The 27486-nt window shown below is 38.4% G+C and overlaps 2 gene segments (V, D, J or C); both read left to right on the forward strand.

The window, feature by feature from the left end:
• The first annotated feature begins 6616 nt into the window (after nt 1–6616).
• Nucleotides 6617–7745, forward strand: LOC102397797. The segment is given in 2 exon segments: nt 6617–6910; nt 7357–7745. Coding segments are annotated over 2 exon segments (429 nt in total).
• Nucleotides 7746–16554: 8809 nt separating this feature from the next.
• Nucleotides 16555–27486, forward strand: part of LOC102415345 — a gene marked incomplete in the record, with an annotated part of 786957 nt that continues 776025 nt past the window's right edge. The window contains 2 exon segments of the C gene segment in view: nt 16555–16710; nt 16926–17219. Of these exon segments, the coding sequence occupies nt 16662–16710; nt 16926–17219 (343 nt within the window).

Below are 27486 nucleotides of genomic sequence, written 5' to 3' on the forward strand. Positions count from 1 at the left end.
GCTTTCTTATCCATTCATCTGCTGATGGACATCTAGGTTGCTTCCATGCCCTGGCTATTATAAACAGTGCTGCGATGAACATTGGGGTACATGTGTCTCTTTCCCTTCTGGTTTCCTCAGTGTGTATGCCCAGCAGTGGGATTGCTGGATCATAAGGCAGTTCTATTCCCAGTTTTTTAAGGAATCTCCACACTGTTCTCCATAGTGGCTGTACTAGTTTGCATTCCCACCAACAGTGTAAGAGGGTTCCCTTTTCTCCACACCCTCTCCAGCATTTATTGCTTGTAGACTTTTGGATCGCAGCCATTCTGACTGGTGTGAAATGGTACCTCATAGTGGTTTTGATTTGCATTTCTCTGATAATGAGTGATGTTGAGCATCTTTTCATGTGTTTGTTAGCCATCTGTATGTCTTCTTTGGAGAAATGTCTATTTAGTTCTTTGGCCCATTTTTTGATCAGGTCATTTATTTTTCTGGAATTCAGCTGAAGGAGTTGCTTGTATATTTTTGAGATTAGTTGTTTGTCAGTTGCTTCATTTGCTATTATTTTCTCCCATTCTGAAGGCTGTCTTTTCACCTTGCTTATAGTTTCCTTTGTTGTGCAGAAGCTTTGAAGTTTAATTAGGTCCCATTTGTTTATTTTTGCTTTTATTTCCAATATTCTGGGAGGTGGGTCATAGAGGATCCTGCTGTGATATATGTCGGAGAGCGTTTTGCCTATGTTCTCCTCTAGGAGTTTAATAGTTTCTGGTCTTACGTTTAGATCTTTAATCCATTTTGAGTTTATTTTTGTGTATTGTGTTAGAAAGTGTTCTAGTTTCATTCTTTTACAAGTGGTTGACCAGTTTTCCCAGCACCACTTGTTAAAGAGATTGTCTTTAATCCATTTTATATTCCTGCCTCCTTTGTCAAAGATAAGGTGTCCATATGTGCATGGATTTATCTCTGGGCTTTCTATTTTGTTCCATTGATCTCTATTTCTGTCTTTGTGCCAGTACCATACTGTCTTGATGACTGTGGCTTTGTAGTAGAGCCTGAAGTCAGGCAGGTTGATTCCTCCAGTTCCATTCTTCTTTCTCAAGATTGCTTTGGCTATTCGAGGTTTTCTGTATTTCCATACAAACTGTGAAACTATTTGTTCTAGCTCTGTGAAGAATACCATTGATAGCTTGATAGGGATTGCATTGAATCTATAAATTACTTTGGGTAGTATACTCATTTTCACTATATTGATTCTTCCAATCCATGAACATGGTATATGTCTCCATCTATTAGTGTCCTCTTTGATTTCTTTCACCAGTGTTTTATAGTTTTCTATATATAGGTCTTTAGTTTCTTTAGGTAGATATATTCCTAAGTATTTTATTCTTTTCGTTGCAATGGTGAATGGAATTTTTCCTTAATTTCTCTTTCTATTTTCTCATTATTAGTGTATAGGAATGCAAGGGATTTCTCTGTGTTGATTTTATATCCTGCAACTTTACTATATTCATTGATTAGTTCTAGCAATTTTCTGATGGAGTCTTTAGGGTTTTCTATATAGAGGATCATGTCATCTGCAAACAGTGAGAGTTTTACTTCTTCTTTTCCAATCTGGATTGCTTTTTTTCATTTTCTGCTCTGATTGCTGTGGCCAAAATTTCCAAAACTATGTTGAATAGTAATGCTGAAAGTGGGCACCCTTGTCTTGTTCCTGACTTTAGAGGAAATGCTTTCAATTTTTCACCATTGAGGATAATGTTTGCTGTGGGTTTGTCATATATAGCTTTTATTATGTTGAGGTACGTTCCTTCTATTCCTGCTTTCTGGAGAGTTATCATAAATGGATGTTGAGTTTGTCAAAGGCTTTCTCTGTATCTATTGAGATAATCATATGGTTTTTATTTTTCAATTTGTAAATCTGGTGTATTACATTGATTGATTCATGGATATTGAAGAATCCTTGCATTCCTGGGATAAAGCCCACTTGGTCATGGTGTATGATCTTTTTAATATGTTGTTGGATTCTGATTGCTAGAATTTTGTTAAGGGTTTTTGCATCTATGTTCATCAGTGATATTGGCCTGTAGTTTTCTTTTTTTGTAGCATCTTTGTCAGGTTTTGGTACTAGGGTGATGGTGGCTTCATAGAATGAGTTTGGAAGTTTACCTTCCTCTGCAATTTTCTGGAAGAGTTTGAGTAGGATAGGTGTTAGCTCTTCTCTAAATTTTTGGTAGAATTCAGCTGTGAAGCCGTCTGGACCTGGGCTTTTGTTTGCTGGAAGATTTCTGATTACAGTTTCAATTTCCGTGCTTGTGATGGGTCTGTTAAGATTTTCTATTTCTTCTTGGTCGAGTTTTGGAAAGTTGTACTTTTCTAAGAATTTGTCCATTTCTTCCACATTGTCCATTTTATTGGCATATAATTGCTGATAGTAGTCTCTTATGATCCTTTGTATTTCTGTGTTGTCTGTTGTGATCTCTCCATTTTCATTTCTAATTTTATGGATTTGATTTTTCTCCCTTTGTTTCTTGATGAGTCTGGCTAATGGTTTGTCAATTTTATTTATCCTCTCAAAGAACCAGCTTTTGGCTTTGTTGATTTTTGCTATGGTCTCTTTTGTTTCTTTTGCATTTATTTCTGCCCTAATTTTTAAGATTTCTTTCCTTCTACTAACCCTGGGGTTCTTCATTTCTTCCTTTTCTAGTTGCTTTAGGTGTAGAGTTAGGTTATTTATTTGAGTTTTTTCTTGTTTCTTGAGGTATGCCTGTATTGCTATGAACTTTCCCCTTAGGACTGCTTTTACAGTGTTCCACAGGTTTTGGGTTGTTGTGTTTTCATTTTCATTAATTTCTATGCAAATTTTGATTTCTTTTTTGATTTCTTCTGTGATTTGTTGGTTATTCAGCAGCGTGTTGTTCAGCCTCCATATGTTGGAATTTTTAATAGTTTTTCTCCTGTAATTGAGATCTAATCTTACTGCATTGTGGTCAGAAAAGATGCTTGGAATGATTTCATTTTTTTTTGAATTTACCAAAGCTAGATTTATGGCCCAGGATGTGATCTGTTCTGGAGAAGGTTCAGTGTGCACTTGAGAAAAAGGTGAAATTCATTGTTTTGGGATGAAATGTCCTATATATATTCATTAAGTCTAACTTGTCTATTGTATCATTTAAAGTTTGTGTTTCCTTGTAAATTTTCTGTTTAGTTGATCTATCCATAGGTGTGAGTGGGGTATTAAAGTCTCCCACTATTATTGTGTTATTGTTAATTTTTCCTTTCATACTTGTTAGCATTTGTCTTACATATTGTGGTGCTCCTATGTTGGGTGCATATATATTTATAATTGTTATATCTTCTTCTGGATTGATCCTTTGATCATTATGTAGTGACCTTCTTTGTCTCTTTTCACAGCTTTTGTTTTAAAGTCTATTTTATCTGTTATGAGTATTGCTACTCCTGCTTTCTTTTGGTCTCTATTTGCATGGAAAATCTTTTTCCAGCCCTTCACTTTCAGTCTGTATATGTCTCCCATTTTGAGGTGAGTCCCTTGTAGACAACATATGTAGGGGTCTTGTTTTTGTATCCATTCAGCCAGTCTTTGTCTTTTGGTTGGGAAAGGTTTAACAAGGACCTAGAAGAAATATAAAAGAGTCAATATATAATGAATAATGCAATAAATGATATCAAAAATACTCTGGAGGCAACAAATAGTAGAATAACAGAGGCAGAAGATAGGATTAGTGAATTAGAAGATAGAATGGTAGAAATAAATGAATCAGAGAGGATAAAAGAAAAGCTAATTAAAAGAAATGAGAACAATCTCAGAGACCTCCAGGACAATATTAAACGCTACAACATTCGAATCAAAGGAGTCCCAGAAGAAGAAGACAAAAAGAAAGACCATGAGAAAATACTTGAGGAGATAATAGTTGAAAACTTCCCTACAATGGGGAAGGAAATAATCACTCAAGTCCAAGAAACCCAGAGAGTCCCAAACAGGATAAACCCAAGGCGAAACACCCCAAGACACATATTAATCAAATTAACAAAGATCAAACACAAAGAACAAATATTAAAAGCAGAAAGGGAAAAACAACAAATAACACACAAGGGAATTCCCAAAGGGATAACAGCTGATCTTTCAATAGAAACTCTTCAAGCCAGGAGAGAATGGCAAGACATACTTAAAGTGATGAAAGAAAATAGCCTACAGCCCAGATTATTCTACCCAGCAAGGATCTCATTCAAATATGAAGGAGAAATCAAAAGCTTTACAGACAAGCAAAAGCTGAGAGAATTCAGCACCACCAAACCAGCTCTCCAACAAATACTAAAGGATATTCTCTAGACAGGAAACACAAAAAGGGTGTATAAATTCAAACCCCAAACAATAAAGTAAATGGCAATGGGATCATACTTATCAATAATTACCTTAAAATATTTTTTAAATGCTTAAAGAGAAAAAAACAAACAAAACTTTCAAGGTAGTATCTTATGAATATGAAAATGTATTTTTAAATTCTGTTTGTTATAAATCACTACTAAGAGTTTTGAAAGTCAGTGCACAGACTGATAAACTATATTTGCAATATGTATTTCTGAAAAAGGGCTCAGATGAAGATTATGTTAAACAGAATATGTTAAAAGTTCCTCAAATCAATAAGAAAACAGATAATGAGAATGACAAAATCTTGGAAAGCCAACTGAGAAATGTGATATCCAATAGGTAATAAATATATAAAAACTTTAATGAAAATAAAACCTTATCTGAGGATTCCATCTGGGTCCTTTCAGTTTTCTGAGTGTGTCAATGTGGCTAGGAGAATATGACCCCAGGGAATAGGGAAAAATAATAACTGTCTCCAGAAAAATAATTGATTAAGTGAATTTCCTAGAAGCTTCCATCATTGAACCGATGTGGAGTAAAGAACAAACAGTAATAGGTCACAGACCTGGACATTGAAGGAGAGGTAGGTTTTACTAGAATAAAGAAAGTTGGTATTTATTGAGCTTTCTCTTTGTCAGGCACTGGTTTCCATTTCAGATTCATTATCTAATTTAAATATAAAAATCCTGAGAGGTAGGTTTCATTATTCCCATTTTTTTAATCTATGTGAAATGAGCCAAAACTCTCCTAACTGTGAAAATCATCTCCAGCTTTTATTGCCAGCCAGAGTGTATCATTTTAGGGGGCTCCTTTGGAGCAAGATTTGGACTATGGAGAAGCACTTGACCCCAGAGCTCATCTACTCATTCAGAAAACAGATAACTCTTGAGTGCTTTATATGTAGCAACTTCTCTTTATAAACATTGAATAACCTTAAAATATGGGAAGGTTAAAGACAAAAGGAAAACTACAAAGAAGCTGACAACTGAGGTTCATAATGGGGGTATGACAAAACAAAGAAGCCAAAAATAATTAAAATCTTTTGTGGCGTGGTATAGAACTAAGAAAACACAGCTGAGTACAGAGGTGGTACAACTACGATGTGTGTGTGTTCTCAGTCGTGTCCAGCTCTTGGGACACCATGGACTGTAGCCCACAGGCTCCTCTGTCCATGGATTTACCCAGGCAAGAACACTGGAGTGGGCAGCCATTTCCTTTACCAGAGGATATTCCTGATCCAGGGATTGAACCCCCATTGCCTACATTACAGACGGATTCTTTACCAGCTGAGCCACCAGGGATATTTACCTTTCAAGATGAGGAACTTTTCAAAAGGTTGACTTCTGGTGGGAGTTGAGCTCTGCAGTTTGTTTATTCAGTCACAAGAGGGGGCTGCTTTATTTGGAAACAGTGGTCCTTTCTGGCTATAAAGGAAAGGAAACATGTTTTCCATCGATGTTCCACAGAAAAGTGAAGAAAAATGACAGATTTTCATTGTCTTTTGATAAACTGATTTTATAATCCTTTGTTGAGTGCATGGGGTGAAGGATTCAGGGAATCATAGCCTTATAGCCTAAACCTTTTCCATGTACCTGCCTAAACCCTGCTTTCCCATTTCCCACCCCTGGTTAACTCTTCCTTCCCTATTCCTTACGCTCTTTTCTCTTCACTCCTCTTTTTCTGCCAGGATCACCCACCTTCACCCTTCACCACCCCAGATAGTTTGCTTTCCCTTCTGTCTTTTCTCTCAGTGTCTGCATCTTTGGTGCAGAGCACCTACAAACTTGGGCACAGAGGGCATAAGGATTAAGGACCATTGTTCAAGGAGGATGAGGAGAATACCATCCTTGTCATCAGTTACTATATCAAGAACCGATGCATTGAGAAATGTCTGCCTAGATGGAGACAGATGCATGATTCCAAGGACCTTTTCAGGATGCTGAGCTTCAAGGTCTGAGCTCAAGACGTTTAGCTTTTTGTGTCAATGTTACTAATATGTCCTGTCCCTCAGAAAAACCAAGCCTACTTTGAAATCTCAGGTACATTTGCTAGAACATGGATGGGAATTTTCATCTCTTTACAATATAGAGCTCAGTAAAGTTTTCTGGGGTTAAACAATGTTTTCCACAAGCTTCACAGAGCATCAGAAAATTTCTTTGAAGAAGAAATGATAGAACACCGGTTCTGGATAGACACATTATTGTGATTGATGTTCCTTTTCCAGAGCCAGACTTTAAACTTCACGAGAATATTAGTCAGTACCCTGTGAGTTGGGGATGTCTCGCCTTCTTTGTGGGATGTGACTAAAACAGGGCAGGAAGACCTAGACAAGGAACTGCTTGATCATTGGCTGAGCGATCCTGGCAACAACACACTGCAACAGATACCTGCACTGGTTGTAAGTCTCTAACAGCAACAGTTGTTTCTGTTCTCTGGAAACAAGCCTAGGAGCAGACACAAGTGTGAGCTCTGAGCCCACAATCCTGGTTTGTCCTTGAAGTATGAGGCTGGTGATTGGAATAACTGTTTTTCTGACCTTGGGTAAGTGTTCTATGTCTACAAAGGTTGACTTTGAGGCCAAGGGACCATAAAGCGTCACTTGCTCTCTACTCTTCTTCCTGTGTTTTATTCAGCATTATTGCAATGGAATTGAGAACAGATCTATGCATTTGCTAGTGAGCGCAAATTTCAACATGACATGTTATTCCATAGCCATGATCCGGAAGAGACCTTAGCAGTAAGTAGGTTGGAAGAAATCTCTGGGGTTATTGAGCCAAGGACCCTGGGATAAAGCCTGTAGAGTTCTTAGATTCTTGCCATGTGTCTTTGGTCCTTATATAATAGGCATCAATAATATTTCTCAGGACATAGATAAAAACACTGGAGTAGGGGGTAGGTCTAGACAGTTTGGGGAATGTTGTGCCCTTGATCCACAGAATTACACTGATTTGTTGTCACGGGATAATTTTATATTCTTGACCCTTTAGGGGCTGTGATTAATGCTAAGACCACCCAGCCCAGCTCCATGGATTGTGCTGAAGGAGAGGATGTAAACCTGCCTTGTAACCACTCTACCATTGGTGGAAATGACTATATCCATTGGTATCGGCAAAATCCCAATCAGAGTCCACAGTATGTCATTCATGGCTTAAGAGGCACAGTGAACAGCAGCATGGCCTCTCTGACCATAGCTTCAGACAGAAAGTCCAGCACCTTGGTCCTGCCCCAGCTCACCCTGAGAGACGCTGCTGTGTACTACTGCGTCCTGAGAGAGGCACACTGGGACAGATGGGGCTGCACCTGTGCAGTATCTCTGGTGGTCTGGTGGGAAGATGGGGGGGCAGAGTTGGGGGAGCCGTCACAAGAGCAAATCTAGAATTTGGAAGGAGAATCAGAAGAGCAGTAAGACATGAGGGAAATGAAGGGAAGGGAAATGGAAGAAGATGGATAAAGAAAAGAAGAGAAAGAGGACAAGGAAGAAGTGCTTCATTGGTTGATGTGGCTATGAATGATAAGGAAACTAAGAATCATAATTTTAACACAGGAATAAAGTGAAGAGGTATTAATAGTTTGTCATGGCTCCTCCTCGTGTCAATAAAATGTTGGTTTCAGTGTGTTAAAGATGAAAAGATAAGGAAAATACAAATAATTCTCCTGTTCCAAAGGCTTCTTTCGTTTGGACCCAGGACAAATCCATACTCAGAAACGCATATTATTACAGTTGTTTCACTTGCATATTGATCTTACTCAGAGGAAAATCTGAAATGTTATTTTGTTATTACTCTAGAACACATGTTTGTGAAAAAAAATTTTTAAGGAAACAAAAACTAAGTTAATATTTATTTTTAATCTGTCTAGAAGTTCTGCCTCTATAAAGAGTTTTCATCATTTTCTATATTCTCTAAGCAGCACATAGATCCATCTCATCATAAAAGTCTCAGGCAGAGCAAAAGTGAAGGCTCATAGCTGTATCTCCTTCATTCCACCAAATGAAGGAGATTCCTCCCACTGTCCTTTTCTAACAGTTTAATGTATATCGTATCAGCCTGTTTATTACAATCACATATATTTTTTTCACAGTTCCCCAGGTGAAAGGTTTCACTGATGAAAGGCTTCCCCTTGATGAAAATGAAAGAGGAGAGTGAAAAGGTTGGCTTAAAATTCATCATTCAAAAAATTAAGATCATGGCATCCAGTCCCATCACTTCATGGCAAATTAATGGGGAAACAATGAAACAGTGAGAGACTTTATTTTGGGGGGCTCAAAAATCACTGCAGATGGTGACTGCAGTCATGAAATTAAAAGACGCTTGCTCCTTGAAAGAAAAGCTATGACCAACCTAGATAGCATATTAAAAAGCAGTGACATTACTTTGGTGACAAAGGTCCATCTAGTCAAAGCTATGGTTTTTCCAATAGTCATGTATTGGTGTGAGAGTTGGACTATAAAGAAAGCTGAGCACCAAAGAATTGATGCTTTTGAACTGTGGTGTTGGAGAAGACTTTTGAGAATCCCTTGGACTGCAAGGAAATCAAACCAGTCCATCCTAAAGGAAATCAGTCCTGAATATTCATTGGAAGGATTGATGCTGAAGCTGAAGCTCCAGTACTTTGGCCACCTGATGCGAAGAACTGACTCATTTGAAAAGACCCTGATGCTGGGAAAGATTGAAGTTAGGAGGAGAAGGAAATGAAAGAGGATAAGATGGTTGGATGGTATCACTGACTCAATGGACATGAGTTTGAGCAAGCTCCAGAAGTTGGTGACGGACAGAGAAACCTGGCCTGCTGCAGTCCATGGGGTTGCAAAGAGTCAGACATGACTGAGCCACTAAACTGAATTGAACCCCAGGTAGTGCAGTGGTAAAGAATCTGCCTGCCAATGCAGGAGACACAACAGAGGCAGGTTCAATTCTTGGGTCAGGAAGATTCCCTGTAGTAGGAAATGGCAACCCACTATAGTATCCTTGCCTGAGACATTCCATGGACAGAAGAGCCTGAGTGGCTACAGTCTAGTGGGTCGCAAAGAGTTGGACACAATTGAACACACACACACATATCTTTGCACATCACTTTATGCAACTGCATACACATTTATACACATACATACATATGTACACACAGACAGATCAAATGATTTGCCATTAAATTGAATTTATTTGGATTTTTTACACTGTGCCCTTTGATTTTCATTTAATAATGCCCTGGAGCTTTTTCTGCAGTTGAAACAAAGTGGAGTGGTCATACTTCAACAGAGTGAGAAGACATATCTTACATCCTCCACAAACAGGAAATTACCTGTATTTTTTATTTTAACAATCCAAATATACTTTATCTATACACAATGTGCATGTATGCTAAGTCGTTTCAGTCATGTCAGACTCTTTGTGACCCTCTGGACTGTATCCTGACTGTCTCCTCTGTCCATGGATTCTAGGCAAGAATACTGGAGTGGTTGCCTTGCCCTACTCCAGGGGATCTTCCCAGTCCTGGGATTGAACCCGTGTCTTTTATATCTCTTGCACTGTCAGGCAGGTTCTTTACAACTAGTGCCACCTGGGAAGCCACAATATAAGAAGAGGCTTTTTATTAATAACATTGGTTCACTACTTTAGGATTGACAAGCACTGTGCTTCCTTGGGCACATTGCTGAATCATCATATGCATTGTTTATATTTACATTGACTTAGAGTTGTGATAACACACTGACTATGAGTATCAACTGATGTCTAAATGAACATTTTTTTGTTATTCTTTTTTGCAAAGTTAGGAGAATTCCTTGCGTCTTTCCAGGGGACTCTATCTAGCTACATGCAATCATAATCTTTCAAACTATCTGGTGTCCACCACCTTATGACAAACACAATAATTAAAAATATTCGATGTATGGCAAAACCAATACAATATTGTAAAGTAAATAATAATAAAATTAAAAATAAATAAATAAACTTTCAAAGAAAAATTAAAACAAGCATAAATTTATGCCATTTATCACAATCTATGAAGAATGTCAGAGGTAAAGAGAAGTGTGTATTGGAATGAGCTGAAGTTCACAGGAAGAGCCTAACAAAATAGTTGGGGACCAATTTCGCATTTAATAATGATAGGAATGGGGAATAAAAAAAGGAAGGAAGGAAAAGAGAGAGGGTGGGAAGAAGGAAAGAAAACAGGTAAATAGGAAGGAAAAATTTGATGAGTCCATGAATGAATAAGGATTTTGGAATACATTCTTATCTTCATTATGAGATCCCATGTGATGTCCTTTGATCCTTTCTTCTATTTTTATAGAAGATCTAACTCATGCCCTCTGTATTTTATTGCATCCCTAGCAATTGTCAGTAAAATGTTCAGCCAAGAATATTTCTTTATTCAATAAATGTTTATTAAGCAGCTACTATTCATCAGGTACTATGTTAATTACTGAGAACACTTCAATAAATAAAACAGACAGAAAGATATGTTTTAGGAAAAGCAAAGTGAGGAAATAAGCAAGTGAGCTCTAAAGCTGGGAAGAGGAGGAAATGAGAGGAAAGGTGACTGAAAGTGTCCTGAAGGGATATGCTGATCTTTGGAACGTGCTAGAGCACCTCTCATTGTACTTTCCGAGACTTCAGTACAAGTATCTGTTACCTCAGATTTCACTCACAGAATCAAAACCATTTCCAAAGTATGATAAACATAGCCATTTACACATCCATCACACCAGGACAAATTTCTGTCTTTTTGAATATCCAAGAATACGATGTGAATGATGCCACATTGAGGATTCTAATGTTTCACAAACTCCATCTGTTAGGCACATCTGAGATACTGATTCTATTAGAAGAATATCTAATTCATTTTATCAGAATTGCATGAAATGTGCAGCATACTAAGTGATTTCAAATTGACTTGGCCCCAAAGTAGATAAGATGTAAGAGGGTTATAAGAAACAAGTAACAAGTGTATACACATATGGCACATTGAAAAGACAATTTCCTGAACACAAAGAAAAGAAAACTGCTGAAAATAATCCATTGGGATAGCCAAAATTTACTGATTTATGACATCTTCTTAGAGACCTGAGCACCAGTTGATCTGGTTCTGGCCACATTCCTCTGTATTAGGACCTTTGAAGGCATATTTGCGTCTAACTCTGATTGACTCCTTGCAGAGAGGAATGATTCACCAAGGAGTCTGACCTGTTTAATTTTCTACATTGACTTAACTACCTCTTACCATCCCACACTGCTTTCTACTTTGCCCTCTAAATCCTCACTCTATTGAAAATAAACATTCAGTAGTCCCTGTAAAAATTTCTTCCGCATATCCTAACTGAAACCTGACTGTTTGTAATAGAGCTCTTTCACTTGTGGTTACTTCTGGTCCTCCCTCATATAAAACACTTCAAATTTAGAGATGAGAACAGCATTCTTGTCACTACCACACCCCCCAGAAAAACAGACTCTTGTCTTTGACCCTTTGGGGCTTTGCCTTTTACCCCTACTTTTCCCTATTCCTTTTATCACTCTCATCTTTATAAACATCAGACACTCTTCTGTTGGAACCATGTTTTACTGTTTTCTCAGAAATGTCTCCTGGAATTGAATCTTACTCATTCCCTCTTCCTTGCTTGCTCTCCCCTGCCTTTAAGTTAGATGTTCTGGTTGACAGACAGGTCAGCATTTCACGATGCTGTTCTGCATGATAAAAAACCCACCTTTCTTCAAAGACCTTTCTTTAGGACTCTCATGTGATTTCCTGCAGACCTCCAGAAGGTAGCTTCCTTAACCCCAGAGTGCTGGTCTCTGTCTTGCTTTACTGCTCTTAGTTAAAGATTACATGACAAGTTACCAATAAACATGCACTCAGCGTTTTCTCAGAGAGTTGTTCTTCCACGAACTCTCCCTGCACTGTCTCTTACAATCCTGTGTGTTTGTGAGAATTATTCAGTGTGACACCGCCACACTCTTCTTATATATTGAAGATGTAAACACATAAGATTCTACTGTAACTTAAAATACTCCTTGACTTAAATTCAGAGAGGACAATTCAGAGAGAAGCCTGAACTCAACAACTCTGAAGTCTATCAGTTAAGATCCTTCTCAGTCACAAACTCCCTTGGCCACACTCCAAAAAAATGTGATGATATTTCTCCAGTTAGATGCCACTCCACCTCTGAAATCTTATATCCTGTCTAAATCTTGCATCCTCAGATTCTTACACTCATATACTTCTGCTGCATTCGTTCTTTGACTCTTTATGATCATTTAGTCCCCAGATCTCTCTATTGTTATCTTATTTCTCAGAAGTTTCCAATCTTTTATTTCTCTTTCTACCATATCTAAACTTCACAGCCCTCCTTCAATCAGTCTTCAGTCACTAACTTCATTGTTTTGAGTTAATTCTATGTCATATCAATGATCTTATTAATTCCTAATCATGAATTAATATCTGCCTTCTTATGTACCTCATTGGGGTAACGATTCAAAACACTATATTACACACATACCATGGAATACTGTTCAGTCATCATAAAGATCAAATTACAAAAAAATCTACTTTCTTGTATACTTTGATAAAGCAGAGTTCAAGAAAATCACACAGATGGGCAGACTGGTGTCATTGAAATTGTTATCACCTCCAACACTAACTAGACCCACAGCGCATCCAAGAAAGTATTCTTTTTCTCTGTAATCATTTCTAATTGTCAATTCCTACAGTGACCTTTTTCAAAACTTCTCACACTCATCACATTTCTTAACCCAGGATCTCTTCTATTAATTTTCTTGAAAGGTACTTAATTTCTATCTACAAGAAGTAAAAAATTCATTAAAATTAATAGATGTGTCAACTTTCTGCCTTCATAACCTGAAATAATACTGAAATCCAAACCAATTCTTTCCTTCCTCATTCCAATAAAATTGGAAATAACTGTTTCTCAGCTCAGCCCCTCCTCCAGCCACAGTCACACCGTGACGCCGTTACCAGGTATTTGCCCTGTTTAGTATTTCTTACCTACACTAGTACAGCTTTAACCACAAACACTTTTGGGCCTAATGAATTTGGGATTTGGTCTTTTCCCTTCTGAATATCTCCTATATTTCCATCTGCACTAGAACCTCTGACTTGTAGCTAGGAGAGTATCTAGATAAGACTACAGATTTAAAATAAATATTTAAACACAATATGCTGGACACCCAAATGATAAAAAGTGAAAAGATCTAAAAGGAGAGAAAATGACTCCAATAAAGATGTTATCCAGTTTAGTTGGGTATCTCAAGAATATTCAAATCTGCCTTACCATAATTGCAAATACAAATAACTCACAATTGCAATTACTCACATTTGCAAATTGCAAATACTCACATCTCATCCTGTGACTGGGGCAAAGCAAACAGAAAATATCTGTTCAGTGTTCATATATGAATTGATCACTTGAAACAAATTTATCCTCTTTCAGTTCTGGATGCAAGAAGTCTAAAATCAGTTTCACTGGCTACAGTCAAGTTCTTGGCAGGGTTGATTCTTTCCCTTCACTGCACATTACCTAGTTTTAATTTATTTATTTTGTAAGTGGAAGTTTCTACCTCTTAATCCCCTTCACCTATTTCACCCCTACACCCTCCCCTTTCCCCTTAGTAACCAGTAATTTGTTCCCTATATGTCTGAGTCTGTTTCTGTTTTGTTATATTTGTTAATTTGTTTTGCTTTTAGATTTCATATAAAAGTGAAAGCACACAGTATTTGTCTTTCTCTATCTGACATTTCTCTAAGTGCGATATCCTCCAGGTCTATCATGCTCTCCCAGCTGGCAAAATTTTATTCTTTTTTATGGCTAGTAATATTCTATTGTACACACACACACACACACACACACACACACACACTGACACATATATATCTTCTAGATCCATTAGTATGAGTGAAAACTGAGGTTGTTTCTATATATCTTCACTATTGGAAATAATGTTGCAGTGAACATTTGGGTACATACATATTTTTGAATTAGTGTTTTTGTTTTCTTCTGATAGATACCCAGGAATGGAATTACTGAATCGTATAATGCATGTGCATGCTAAGTCATTGCAGTCATGTTCGACTCTTTGCAACCTCATGGAAACATAGATCGCCAGGCTCCTCTGTCTCTGGAAATTTTCCCAGCAAGAATACTGGAGTGGGCTGCCATTTCCTACTCCAGGGAATCTTCCTGACCCAGGGATCAAAATTGTGTCTGCTGCATTGAAGGTGGATTATTTATTTCTGAGCCACCTGGGAAGCCCCAAATCATATAGTAGTTATATTTATTATATATAAACTACTACTATTATATATATATAACTACTGGCTATATTTTTATTGGTTTGGGGAATCTTTTGAATAGAGGCTACACCAGCTTACTTTCCCAGCAAGAATACACAAGTTTTCCCTTTTCTCCACATCCTTGACAATACTCAATTATTTTTCATTTTTGTCATGATAGTATTCTAATAGGAGTGAGGTGATATCTCACTGTGGTTTTGATTTGCATTTGCCTGATGGTTAGAGATGTTGAACATCTTTTCACGTGTCTGTTTACCATCTGTATGTTCTTTGGAAAAATGCCTAATCATGTCTTCTGCCTATGGTTTTGATATTGTGTGCAAACATTTTTTTATATAGTCTGGACATTAACCCCTTGTTGACCAATAACTTCCAAATATCTTCTCCCATTTGATAGGTTACCTTTTTTGTGTGTTAATGGTTTTTTTCACTGTGCAAAATATTTTAATTTAATTAGGCCCTATTTTCTGTGTTGTTTCTTTTTTGTCCTTGCCTGAGGAAATACAGACAAAAATATAGCAAAGATGTATCTCATAAAGCATATTGCCTATACTTTCTTTAAGGATTTATGAGTTCAGGTCTTATATTTAAGTCTCTAATCCATTTTGAGTTTATTTTAGTATATGCTGTGAGAAAATATTCTAATTCTTTAACATGTAGCTGAATAGTTGTCTAACACCACTTATAGAAGAAGCAGTCTTTCCCTCAATTGCTTATTCTTGCCTCCTTTGTTATAGATTGATTCACCATGTATACAAGGGTTAAAATCTGGACTCCCTATTCTGTTGCATTGACTGAATCTCTGTTTTTATGGCCAGCAATGTGTATTTTATTTTTTATGCAAATTAAAATGTATTATATGATTTTACTGATTATTTTATAACAACTTTGAAGCATATTTTGATGTCAGGGACTGTGATACCTTCAACTTTGTTCTTTTTTTTTCAAAATTGCTTTGACTATTTGTGGCCTTTTGTGGTTCTATACAAATTTTAGGATTATTTGCTGTAGTTGTGTGAAAAATGCCATGACTATTTTGAGATGGGTTGCATTAAATCTATAGATTGCTCTGGATCAGAGGACATTTTAACATTGTTTATTCTTAAAACCCATGAACATGAACTATTTTTATATTTACTTGCATTATCTTCAATTTTCTTCATCAATATCTTATAGCTTTCAGAGTGACATCAATATAATTCTAGGGCACATAATCTAATAAGTACAATTCTCCTCATAGAGGCAACAAGACTGAATATCCTGATCCTCCTCAAAGTCTAATAAGATTCAACATCGAATTTCAAAAGAACAATATTTTATTCCTGTTTCAGTTTCATAAAAACACATAAAAATGAATAGATTCTGAAAGTCAGAAGAACTGATGTTTCTTCATTTCATGTTAAAGTAATTTTATTTACTAAAAAATCTAAATAGAGCCCTAAAACCCAGTTAAGGAAAAAAAAAGATAAGTTAATTATTTTGGGTAAGATAGGTTTTCACTAAGAGAGCTGAAAATATGTGGATTTTAAAAGAGTCATTGTTTCTGAATGGAGGAAAGGTAAGTATAGGTTAAATGAATGACCAGTAAATTACAAAAAGAGTTCATAGCCTATACTAAATTCTATCTAAAATGAGCTGGTAAAATTATTTTACTGAATGATTATAAATTTTTGTCAACTTGTTTAAAATTCAGTTCCCCTCAGCTCATACCGTTAATACTAATTTTTTTTTCCATACTCCTTTTCAGGATCTGCCTAACTCAATTACCAGGAAGAGACAAGTAGACAAAATAAAGTTTGTGGTGAGCCAGACTTTTTCCCCATATGTGCACAGACCACGTGGTCTATGAACATGAAAAACCCCACATCCTGTTGCGGGGAGTCACACAGATACTGGGTAGTATGTATATGTGCTGCCAGGCACTCAAAGACACTGAACTCTCAGCTTGAGGCAGAAACTAAGCATATTTGTGCAGGGAAATCCATGCCTCATGCCGCTCTGCAGCCTGCTCTGGGTGCTCCTGGCCTTCACCTTCTCTGGTAGGGAGGCTTCCAAACATGGGTGCGCGTGTTCAGGGTGAAAGGACTGCACACAGGCGCGTGGTGCCTCACAGGGACTTGGGAAGAAAGGAGAGTTGGGGAAAAGCATACTTATTATGATTTCAATTTGGGTTTTCTTTGGGTCCCAAATTAGTCTAATTCTTACATTATTTTGTTCATTACTTCAGCTCTGTCTGCTGATTTTTCCCCCACAGGATCTGGTGTGGCGCAGAATGTTATTCAAGACCAGCCAAACACATCCGGTCAACTGGGACAGTCAGTCACCCTGAACTGTCGGTATGGAACAACCAGGAGCTATTACTACATGTTTTGGTACAAGCTGCTTCCCAATGGAGAGATGATTTACCTTATTAGTCAGGCTTCTTCTGGCCAGAATGCAAGGAATGGCCGCTACTCTGTAAATTTTCAGAAAGCTCGTAAATCCATCAGCCTCACCATTTCAGACTTACAGCTGGAAGATTCTGCCGAGTATTTCTGTGCTCTCTGGGAGCTCACAGTGCTTGAAGTAATGGGAAAAGCTAAACAAAAACCCCAGAGTTTAGTAAAAGAGAGCTTCCCTGCTGCAGAACTCCAGCTGAAATATGCACCTGCAGATCCCAGACCAGAAATGGTAGTTGTGTGGTTGCTTAATCTGTGGTCTGGAAGTTCCTTTTAAGTCACTTAGGAACAGATGTCCAAACTAACTTTCTAGTAATATGTTCTCAGTCTTAATTTTTTAAAGTTTATATCAATCATACAGAACATGTGCAAAGTTGTCTAAATTTGAAAACTTGCCCTGTAATAATTTAATCTGGCAACTGCACCTAAAAAAATCTCACATCATAAATCTGGGTTTAATTTTCAGAAATTGTCATGAATATAATTTCTTTAATCTTTTTTTTCTTCTTAGCTTTTGTGTCCATTAGGCTACAATCAGAAAAGTAGAACCACAGTGATACAGAATAAGAGACTCATTTTAAGGAACAGAACTTTCAGGCAATTGCTAGAGTTGGCGGAGGAGTTTATACAAAGCTGTTATCTTTGCATCTTGTGCTGAGCCTGAATTTACTTTAAATCAACTAGAGTGTCATTTGGAAAGGAAAACTGGATATGGATAAAAGCAGGGAAAAATGCATTTAAGGACATACTAGAACCCATAAGGATGACTGGAACCCACAAAAACACACTAAAAACTTGTCTGTCTCTCACCTCCTTCAATCTCACAGTAGTGGGTGACCTTCAGGAGAAGTGGATATTTATCATCATGCTACATGCACATTTGGCCCAAGACAGAGAGATGATGAGGAAGAGATCTGGTTGGAGGTTAAGGAGCTGTAAGTCAACAATAAGATGAGCTAGCAGATCAGCAGCAACACATATGAGTTGCACGGTGACTGGAGCCCTGCACCAACCAGCAGGGCAAAAAAACCAAAATGTGGCTACTTGATGACAACTACTTTCTAAACCTTGCACAATCCTTTTTATGGCCAACCCTAGCCCAGAACAATACAGAGAAACAAATTCTGAGTCATAGATTTCCAGCTAGTAGAGACACTACAAAGCTATTCCAGTACCTTCTATGTCAACTGGTCATCCATCTATACCTCTTTTTTTTTTTTTTTTCATTTCATATATGATATTTTACATGTTTCAATGCCATTCTCCCAAATCTTCCCACCCTCTCCCTCTCCCACAGAGTCCATAAGACTGTTCTATACATCAGTGTCTCTTTTGCTGTCTCGTACACAGGGTTATTGTTACCATCTTTCTAAATTCCATATATATGCGTTAGTATACTGTATTGGTGTTTTTCTTTCTGGCTTACTTCACTCTGTATAATAGGCTCCAGTTTTAACAACACACTTTCAAATAAAGAAAACAGCAAAACTATGCTGCTTGTTCAGTTCAGTTTAGTTCAGTCACTCAGTCATGTCCGACTCCTTGCAACCCCATGAATAGCAGCATGTCAGGCCTCCCTGTCCATCACCAACTCCCAGAGTTCACTCAAACTCACGTCCATCGAATTGGTGATGCCATCTCATCCTCTGTCGTCCCCTTCTCCTCCTGCCCCCAATCCCTCCCAGCATCAGAGTCTTTTCCAATGAGTTGACTCTTCTCATGAGGTGGCCAAAGTACTGGAGTTTCAGCTTTAGCATCATTCCTTCCAAAGAAATCCCAGGGCTGATCTCCTTTAGAATGGACTGGTTGGATCTCCTTCTTGTTAATATGATGCAATTATTCCCCATTCAACCATAATCAACGTAACCTTCTCCTGAAAAGAGTATACCAGGTTTGTGCATGAGTACTAAGTTGCTTCAGCCACATCCGACTCTTCATGACCCTATGTACTGTAGCCCACCAGGCTCCTCTGTCCATGGGATTCTCCAGGCAATAATACTGGAGTGCATTGCCACACCCTCTTCAAGGGATATCAAGTTCACTTTTCCATTTTTGAGTGTTGTTTTTTCCTTTTATACCTCACCCACATTGTCCCATAGGATCCTGCGCCTTAACTATTGAGATACAATCAGATACAAGATTAACTTGTATTTTGCACTTCATATGTTTCCATAGGCAGGCAAGTGGGGGAGAGATTTAAAAATGGTTACTCTATGCATAAATATTTTCATATCAAACTGAAAAAGAGATTGTCATAACTACTGTCAACTTTAAAAGTATTCACAACCAGAAGTTGAGAGTTACATTTTATCTGGTGGGAATTTTTAGGACTTCAAGCCTGGGAGATAGCATCTCAAGTAAACCTGAAAGAACTGCTCCAAGGAGGTGAGCAGAGAAGCCAGGTTGTATAAAAGTTTGGCAACAAAGTGCAGGTAGTCGGAACATCAAAAGATTATTGTTAATTAAAGAAAAAAGGATATCTCAAGTTAAGGATGGACTTCCCTGGTGGTTCAGACAGTCAAGAATCTGCTTACAATGCAGGAGACCTGGGTTTGATCCCTGGGTTGGGAAGATCCCCTGGAGGAGGGCATGGCAACCCACTCTAGTATTCTTGCCTGGAGAATCCCCATGGACAGAGGAGCCTGGCAGTCTACAGTCCATGGGGTTGCAAAGAGTCGGACACGACTGAGCGACTAAGCACAAGTTAAAGAGTCTAGCACACTTCTATGCATGGGGAGATGCAAGAGTCCGGGCTCACTGAAGTCATTCTTTTACTATTCACCTCAGCTATCTTGGGGCCAGTATCTGTGTTTCTTGCATCCTGAGCTCCTTTAGTCTCGTGGTAGGGAGTGACTGCAGTTCTGATGGTTGTTAGATCACAGATATTCTTCTCCTTCCTGAGTGCCCTTAGGCTCAGGAGCTCACACTGGGCTGCAGGTGCTGAAGACTGTGACGTCCTTGTTTACTGATATGGCAGGCAATACTCCATTTCTGACTATTACAGTTTTTGTTACTGCAAATGACCGCATGATTGTTGGTAGTATTTATAACTACCTTTCCATTACCCATTCCATAACATTTTTGCTCATAACGAGCACCTTCACTCACTGCCACCTTGACTTCCTATAAAACAAGCTCCTTACACAGGAGCAATGCTATGTGGAAAGTCATCAAGGTGAATAAGACATTCTGCAAGCCCACCACTGTGGTTTTGACAGAAGTTCAAAGGGTATTGAAGGCAAATCCTAGGGTCTATTTAAGTGGAAATAATCTTGCCAATAAATAGGGAAAACTGATATACTGTATTCTGGGAAATATCATTAAGAATGATGCTTGATTTCATATCAGATGCAATAGAAGTCACCAAGGGAAAGCATTTTTAAAGTGTTAAAAGGAAGCAAACAAGTAATATTTTCAAACTAGCTTCTTATGAACATGAAAATGAATCCTTTATCTAAATCTTTCTATTTTTTTCTCTGAGAATCAGGCTGTAACACACTGCCTGAATCAAGAATGAAAGCTAAAGCTCTGCCAGCTGGTGTCCTGCTCACATATCTTATGATGCTTACACTGGCCTCTCTGCTCCCCTCCAGTGATCATGGGTTAAACTGTGAGGAAGCCTGTTGCAGTGAAAAGGAAAAAAGAGAAATGAGGTTTTTTTCTTTCCCTTTCCTGGGACCAAAGAAGATAAAAAGAACAGTGAGCAGGCCTGAACATTCCTGAAGTGAAGTGAAAGTTGCTCAGTCATGTCCAACTCTTTGCAACCCCATGGACTATAGTCCATGGAATTCTCCAGGGCAGAATACTGGAGTGGGTAGCCTATCCCTTCTCCAGCAGATCTTCCCAGCCCAGGAGGTGAACCGGGGTCTCCTGCATGGCAGGTGGATTCTTTACCAACTGAGCTACCAGGGAAGCCCTGATAGAGATTCCCTGAAGTCTAATAGGGAAAGGTGTGAACATTCCTAGTTGTTTTTGTTTTGTTTTGTTTTGCCTTAACTGCTCCTAACTCTGCGTATCTGTAAGTTTGCTTTGTGAAGTCCCTCGGTCGTATTTGACTCTTTGCGACCCCATGGACTGTAGCCTACCAGGCTCCATCCATGGGATTTTCCAGGCAAGAATACTGGAGTGGGTTGCCATTTCCTTCTCCAAGTTTGCTTTACTGCTCCCTAACTCTGCAGGAGCTGCAATTCACACTGTCTCCTTTGTCTCTATGCTAAATACATCTCCTATCTAGTGTTTTCCCTTACAACACCCTTCTCTTTGTCGTTACATATCAGAAAGAAGGCTGCAGAGCCACCTAACTGCCAGAGTCAATTGCTGAGTTACAGATGCCAGGCTATGACTCTTTGAAACAATGCAAGAGGAAGAAATCAAGATCTTATTATCACCTTGACTCCTGACTGTGAGCCCTTGCCTTGTGGTTCAGATGGTAAAGAATCCACAGGTTTGATCCTTAGGTCAGGAAGATCCCCTGGAGAAGGGAATGGCAACCTACTCCAGTATTCTTAAAGCCACCTTTCTACTTCCTCCAAATTCTGTCTCTGTCCTTTTTATTTGGCTTTGGTGGGCAGAGAAAACCAAAAATTTGGCCAGCAAAAGCGTAATCACAATAGGAGCTCTCACTGCTGAACCATTCAGTAAACTTCCCTATGCAGAAATGGGGAGAAAGAGGATTCAACAAAACTGGCTGTTTTCTTTTTTTTCTTCTTCTTTTCCTGCCAGATGTGAAAGTGATTGACTTCAAATGACAAATACAGCACATGGCCTGATTATGGCTGCACAGTAAGAGGCTACCTTGAAAAGAAAGCTTGGAATTGTTGCACAAGATGATGTCTTTCTTCTCTGGCAAGTAAAATTGTATGTACTGCTCTGTCTTTTCTTGTAGCATAGAAATAGCTAGCTAAGTGGGAGCAAGAGTCAGTAATGGGAAAAAATAAACAATTGCAGAAAACACTGCTTGGTATACTCATCCCAGTTTATATTATGGCACCCAATCTCTCAAAATAACACCCTAATGAATTAATTTCTCATTAATAGTAATAAGAACATGATAGACATGGACACTTATCATAACACATGAAATCTGCCAGGTAAACTACTACATATACATCAGAAAGTGCTCCCCTGGTGGCTGAGCTGGTAAAGAACCTGCCTGGAAACGCAGGAGCCACAAAAGATGCCGGTTTGATCCTTGGTTATGGAAGATCCCCTAGAGTTCAGTTCAGTTCAGTTCAGTCACTCAATCATGTCCGATTCTTTGTGACCCCATGAACTGCAGCACGCCAGGCCTCCCTGTCTATCACCAACTCCCGGACTTCACCCAAACCCACGTCCATCGAGTCGGTGATGCCATCCAACTATCTATCCTCTGTTGGCCCCTTCTCCTCCTGCCCTCAATCTTTCCCAGCATCAGGGTCTTTTCAAATGAGTCAGCTCTTTGCAAGAGGTAGCCAAAGTACTGGAGTTTCAGCTTCAACATCAGTCTTTCCAATGAACACCCAGGACTGACCTCCTTTAGGATGGACTGGTTGGATCTCCTTGCAGTCCAAGGGACTCTCAAGAGTCTTCTCCAACACCACAGTTCAAAAGCATCAATTCTTCAGCACTCAGCTTTCTTCATAGTCCAACTTTCATATCCATACATGACTACTGGAAAAACCATAGAATTGACTAGACGGACCTTTGTTGGCAAAGTGATGTCTCTGCTTTTTAATATGCTGTCTAGGTTGGTCATAACTTTCCTTCCAAGGAGTAAGTGTCTTTTAATTTCATGGCTGCAATCACCATCTGCAGTGATTTTGGAGCCCTGAAAAATAAAGTCAGCCACTGTTTCCACTGTTTCCCCATCTATTTGCTATGAAGTGAAGGGACCGGATGCCACGATCTTCATTTTCTGAATGTTGAGCTTTAAGCCAACTTTTTCACAATCTTTAGTTTTTCTTCACTTTCTGCCATAAGGGTGATGTCATCTGCATATCTGAGGTTATTGATATTTCTCCCAGCAATCTTGATTCCAGCTTGTGCTTCCTCCAGCCCAGCATTTCTCATGATGTACTCTGCATACAAGTTAAATAAGCAGGGTGACAATATGCCCTGGAGTAGGAAATAGCAACCTGCTGCAGTATTCTTGCTGGAAAATCCCATGAACAGAAGAGCCTGGCAGACCATAGTCCATAGGTTGCAGTCGGTCATGAATGAGCACATATGCACTCATACATATCCCAGAAAAATATTGACCTTTATCTTGTAGATAAATTATTCTGCAATTTCAGATTCTGTCTCCCAACCCCATCCCCAAGATTTTGCACATTGCTGCAGTTGATTGAATATTTAAGTTAGGGAAGGTATTATGTTGGGTGATTTGAATGTTTGTTCCTACTTAATTCTTATTGGAACACTTCAAGGTTGGATCAATTCACCTTTAGGCAGGCAATGTTACAAAGTGCTTGAGACCGAAGACTTGGTTTGTATTTCTAGATCTACCACTCATTAGTTGAGTATCTTGGCAAAATGACTTAATGATTTTTTGCTTTAGTGTTCGCGTATCTACAATGTTAGATATTGATAGAATATCAATATTGATAGAATCTACCATGCAGAGTTCTCATGAGAAGTGAATGAGTTAATAAGTGCCAGTGCTGAGTCCAGTGCCCAGCAGAAAGATACTGAGTACTTACAGGAAAGGAAATTGAACTTGAAGGGGGTTCAATATTTTTCCTGGTGTTGCATAGTAAGTATCAGAGTGGAGCCTCCTCTCCATTAGAGCAGATGCCCTTTGTCACCCCAAGAGTAACTCTGTCTCAATACAGTATTGTATTGTGTTTATAGTACTTATTACTCTTTAAAATTATTTTTTCTAAAAAAAAAACCATTAATTTAATTTTTCTCTCTTCCTACTGAACTATAGGCATTTAATATCTCTTTACTACAGCATCCTCCAGACCTGAACTCTGCTTGGCACACAAGAGGCCACACACACACACAATATGAAACCCAGAAGGATTCTATAGGGTCTTTCTGAAACAGACTCCCGATACCCACCCTCTGTTGTTTCTTGTGCATAGAAAAGCATTAGCTTCTTGGGCTTTCCCTGAATTCCAAAGAATAAACTTAATCAGAAAAAATGCAGAAGGAGAGGAAAACAGTCAAGCAAGACAAAATAATAATAGTTCTGCCATTAAGCAAAGCTAAGATGGACTTTTTGTTTCTTTCCATTTGAAAGTTTTTTTTTTTAAACTTTATTTTATTTTTAAACTTTACATAATTGTATTAGTTTGCCAAATATCAAAATGAATCCGCCACAGGTATATATGTGTTCCCCATCCTGAAAGTTTTAAAATTTTTAATTGAGATTTTATATAAAAAATTTCTAACCAAAGTGCTTTTCCTCCCATGGGTTGCCATTCCAATCTCTCTCAAGTTGAATAGCAGGCAGTCCACAACAAGGAAACTGATTTCTGAAAGTTCTCAGAAACTTTCAGTTTCTCTTTGCTGAAAGATGGGGTTAGTTCTTCATGTAACTTAACAGGGGATGTCTGATCAAGCTTCTTCTTTGGCTTAAGTTTTTTCACAGACAAGGGCAGGCTGAGGACATGGGAGGCAAGGACCATAGAGCCCAGCTCCATTTCACTATATTTAAATGAATCTTCAACTTTCTGCATCTCATAAAACATTCTGTTTTTACACTTGTAATTCACCTTCCCTCCCATAATAATAAAACAGGTATCTCTTTTACTTTGAAATTGTACCTCTTTGCCTAAACACTTCACCGACACCATTCTTTCTGGTTTCTATGGCACCTTAGGCCACTGATCATCCAAATTCTACAGTCTGATTTTTTAGGACTCATTTAAAATATTCAAGCTTTCTCATCTTAGAAAAAATATTTCATATTCCTCCAAACCCCATACATGCCCCTCCTGCAACCAATCTATCTTTTACTCCCTGGCTATTGTTTAAAAGCCCTGATTATATAACTGCTTACACTGTGTCACCTTTTTTCACTCTGTATACTTCTGTTTTTTCTCCCAATATATTCTAAAATCTGTTTTCTTAAAAATCACCAATGATCTCTTTATTGTTAAATCTAAAAGATGTTTTTAACCTCCTTCATCTAGACAAGTATTTCTCAAATTTTAATGTGCACAAGAATATTATTAAAATGCAGATTCTGACTTAAGAATTTTGGGTTAGGCCTGAGATTCTGAAGTCAGAGTAGCTCCCTGGTGACGCGAATGCTACCTACCTACAGACCACATTCGAGTAGCCACTCTCTGCAGTGCTTGCCACTGTTCCTGGGGACCTTTATGTTCCTGGCACACAGTACCCCAACCTTAAACTTTAACTTCTGGGAGATCCTTTGCAAGATCTCCTATTCTTCTTTACCCATCCCACATCAAGAGCATTCCTGCTGCTTAGGCCCTCTTTTCCTCTCAATCTGTATACTATTCTTTGAAAATTTCATCTGCTCATATTGCTTCAATTATCATGCAAACAGTCTTAGTGGAGTGCACATAAGACTGGTCTCTGGAGTTAGATCTAGATTCTAATCGCCACCCTGTCACTTAAAAATACTGCAATCCTGTATAATTTAAATTCTTTGAAGCTAGGTTCACCATTTGTAAAGGGGAGGGTAAAAATGAGTAACCCAAGACATTGTTGTATTAAATGAGATATTTCTTATAAAGCTCAGACAGTAAAGAATCTGCCTACAATGCGGGAGACCTGGGTTCAATCCCTGGGTCAGGAACATACCTTGGAGAAGGGAATGGTAACCCACTCCAGTATTCTTGCTTGGAGAATTCCATGGACAGAGAAGCCTGGCAGACTACAGGTCATGGGGTCACAAAGAGTCAAACACCACTGAGCAACTAACACTTTTAGTATTTCATTTTAAAATAAAGCTTAAACTTCAGTGCCCCTTACTCAAATATGTCATTTCCAAGATGCATAGGGCCCTAGCCATATTTTATAATTGTTTCAAAAAATAAATATCTTAATGAGTTAAGATCCTTGCCAGTTAAACCCCAACTTCCCCTCTACTATAATTCTAGTCTGTCAGGAGGTGATGGAGTGAGCCGCAGGCTTATTTAGCATCTGCAAGAGTGAATTTGAATTAAGAATGCATATAATTTTGACCTAGTGGAATTTATTTATGCAGCTCACAGTCACTTCAGTATACAAGTGCTTGTCATCAAATCTCACAGGCTAAGCATCAGAGACAGATTTCAAACAAAAATCTGTTTGACGCTAATGCTAATTACCTTACATTACACTGTACTGCTGTTCCTTTGGTAATGATTCATTAACAAGTCTTTGTTTCCAAAAGGCATGAGAGTCTATTGCCAGAACTTTTAGTGTTTTAAAAGCATGTAACACCTCCCTAAACGGTTCCAGTATGTTTTTATAGTTTCCTTGCATGCTGTTGCATTCCACTCTGTGGAATATCTGTGCATTCCACCCTATACATTGGAAGACGAGTTTGCTTATGTTCTTCCTTTGGTATGAAAATGGCCTCGTCTGATCATATTTATTATTGTTCATATTAACTTCTTATTGACTGGTCACAATGCTTTACATTTATGAGAATAAAGTGAAACTCATAGCATGCCAGTCCAACGAGGGCATTAACAACCATGGTAGGTAGATGATACCAAGGTTCCCCAGGTAGTGTGGTGGTGAAGAATCTGTCTGCTGATGCAAGAGATGTGGGTTTGATCCCAGGATTAGGAAGATCCTTTGGAGGAGGAAATGGCAACCCACTCCAGTATTCTTGCCTGGAAAATTCCATGGACAGAGAAGCTTGGTGGGCTATAGTCCATGAGGTTGCAAAGAGTCTGAGGGGCTAAGCACACACACACACACACACACACACACACACACAAAATAAATTTGCAGGTGTAATTAAAGTCTCTAATCAGTATGACCTTGAATGAATCAAAAGGAGATTGTCCTAGGTGGGCCTAATCTAATCAAATGAGCTCTTTAAAAAAGAGCTTAAACTTTTCCTGGGATCAGAGACATCCTCCTTGTCTTGAGGAAACAAGTTGCCATGACTGCTACAGCCACAAGGAAATGAATTCTACCAGCAACCACTGAGTCTGGAAGAGGACCCCATGCCCCAGACAGTCTTAGTTGCCTCCTTGACTGCAACCTTGTGAGTTCAGCTTAACTGTGTGCTGATTTCTGACTTACAGAACCTGTGATATAAACAGATGTTGTTCCATCACAAAAGTTCTTGATAATTTGTCACTCATCAATAGGAAACTAACATAGAAAATAGACTCGTTAATTGGTGTGATCAGTTGATAGTATTTAGGATTTCTTATGACATAAGAAAACTTGGAATGTAATGAAATCTTGTTGCACATAGTATTG

This window comes from Bubalus bubalis, chromosome 11 (genome assembly GCF_019923935.1).
Source record: "Bubalus bubalis isolate 160015118507 breed Murrah chromosome 11, NDDB_SH_1, whole genome shotgun sequence".
Lineage (NCBI taxonomy): Eukaryota > Metazoa > Chordata > Mammalia > Artiodactyla > Bovidae > Bubalus > Bubalus bubalis.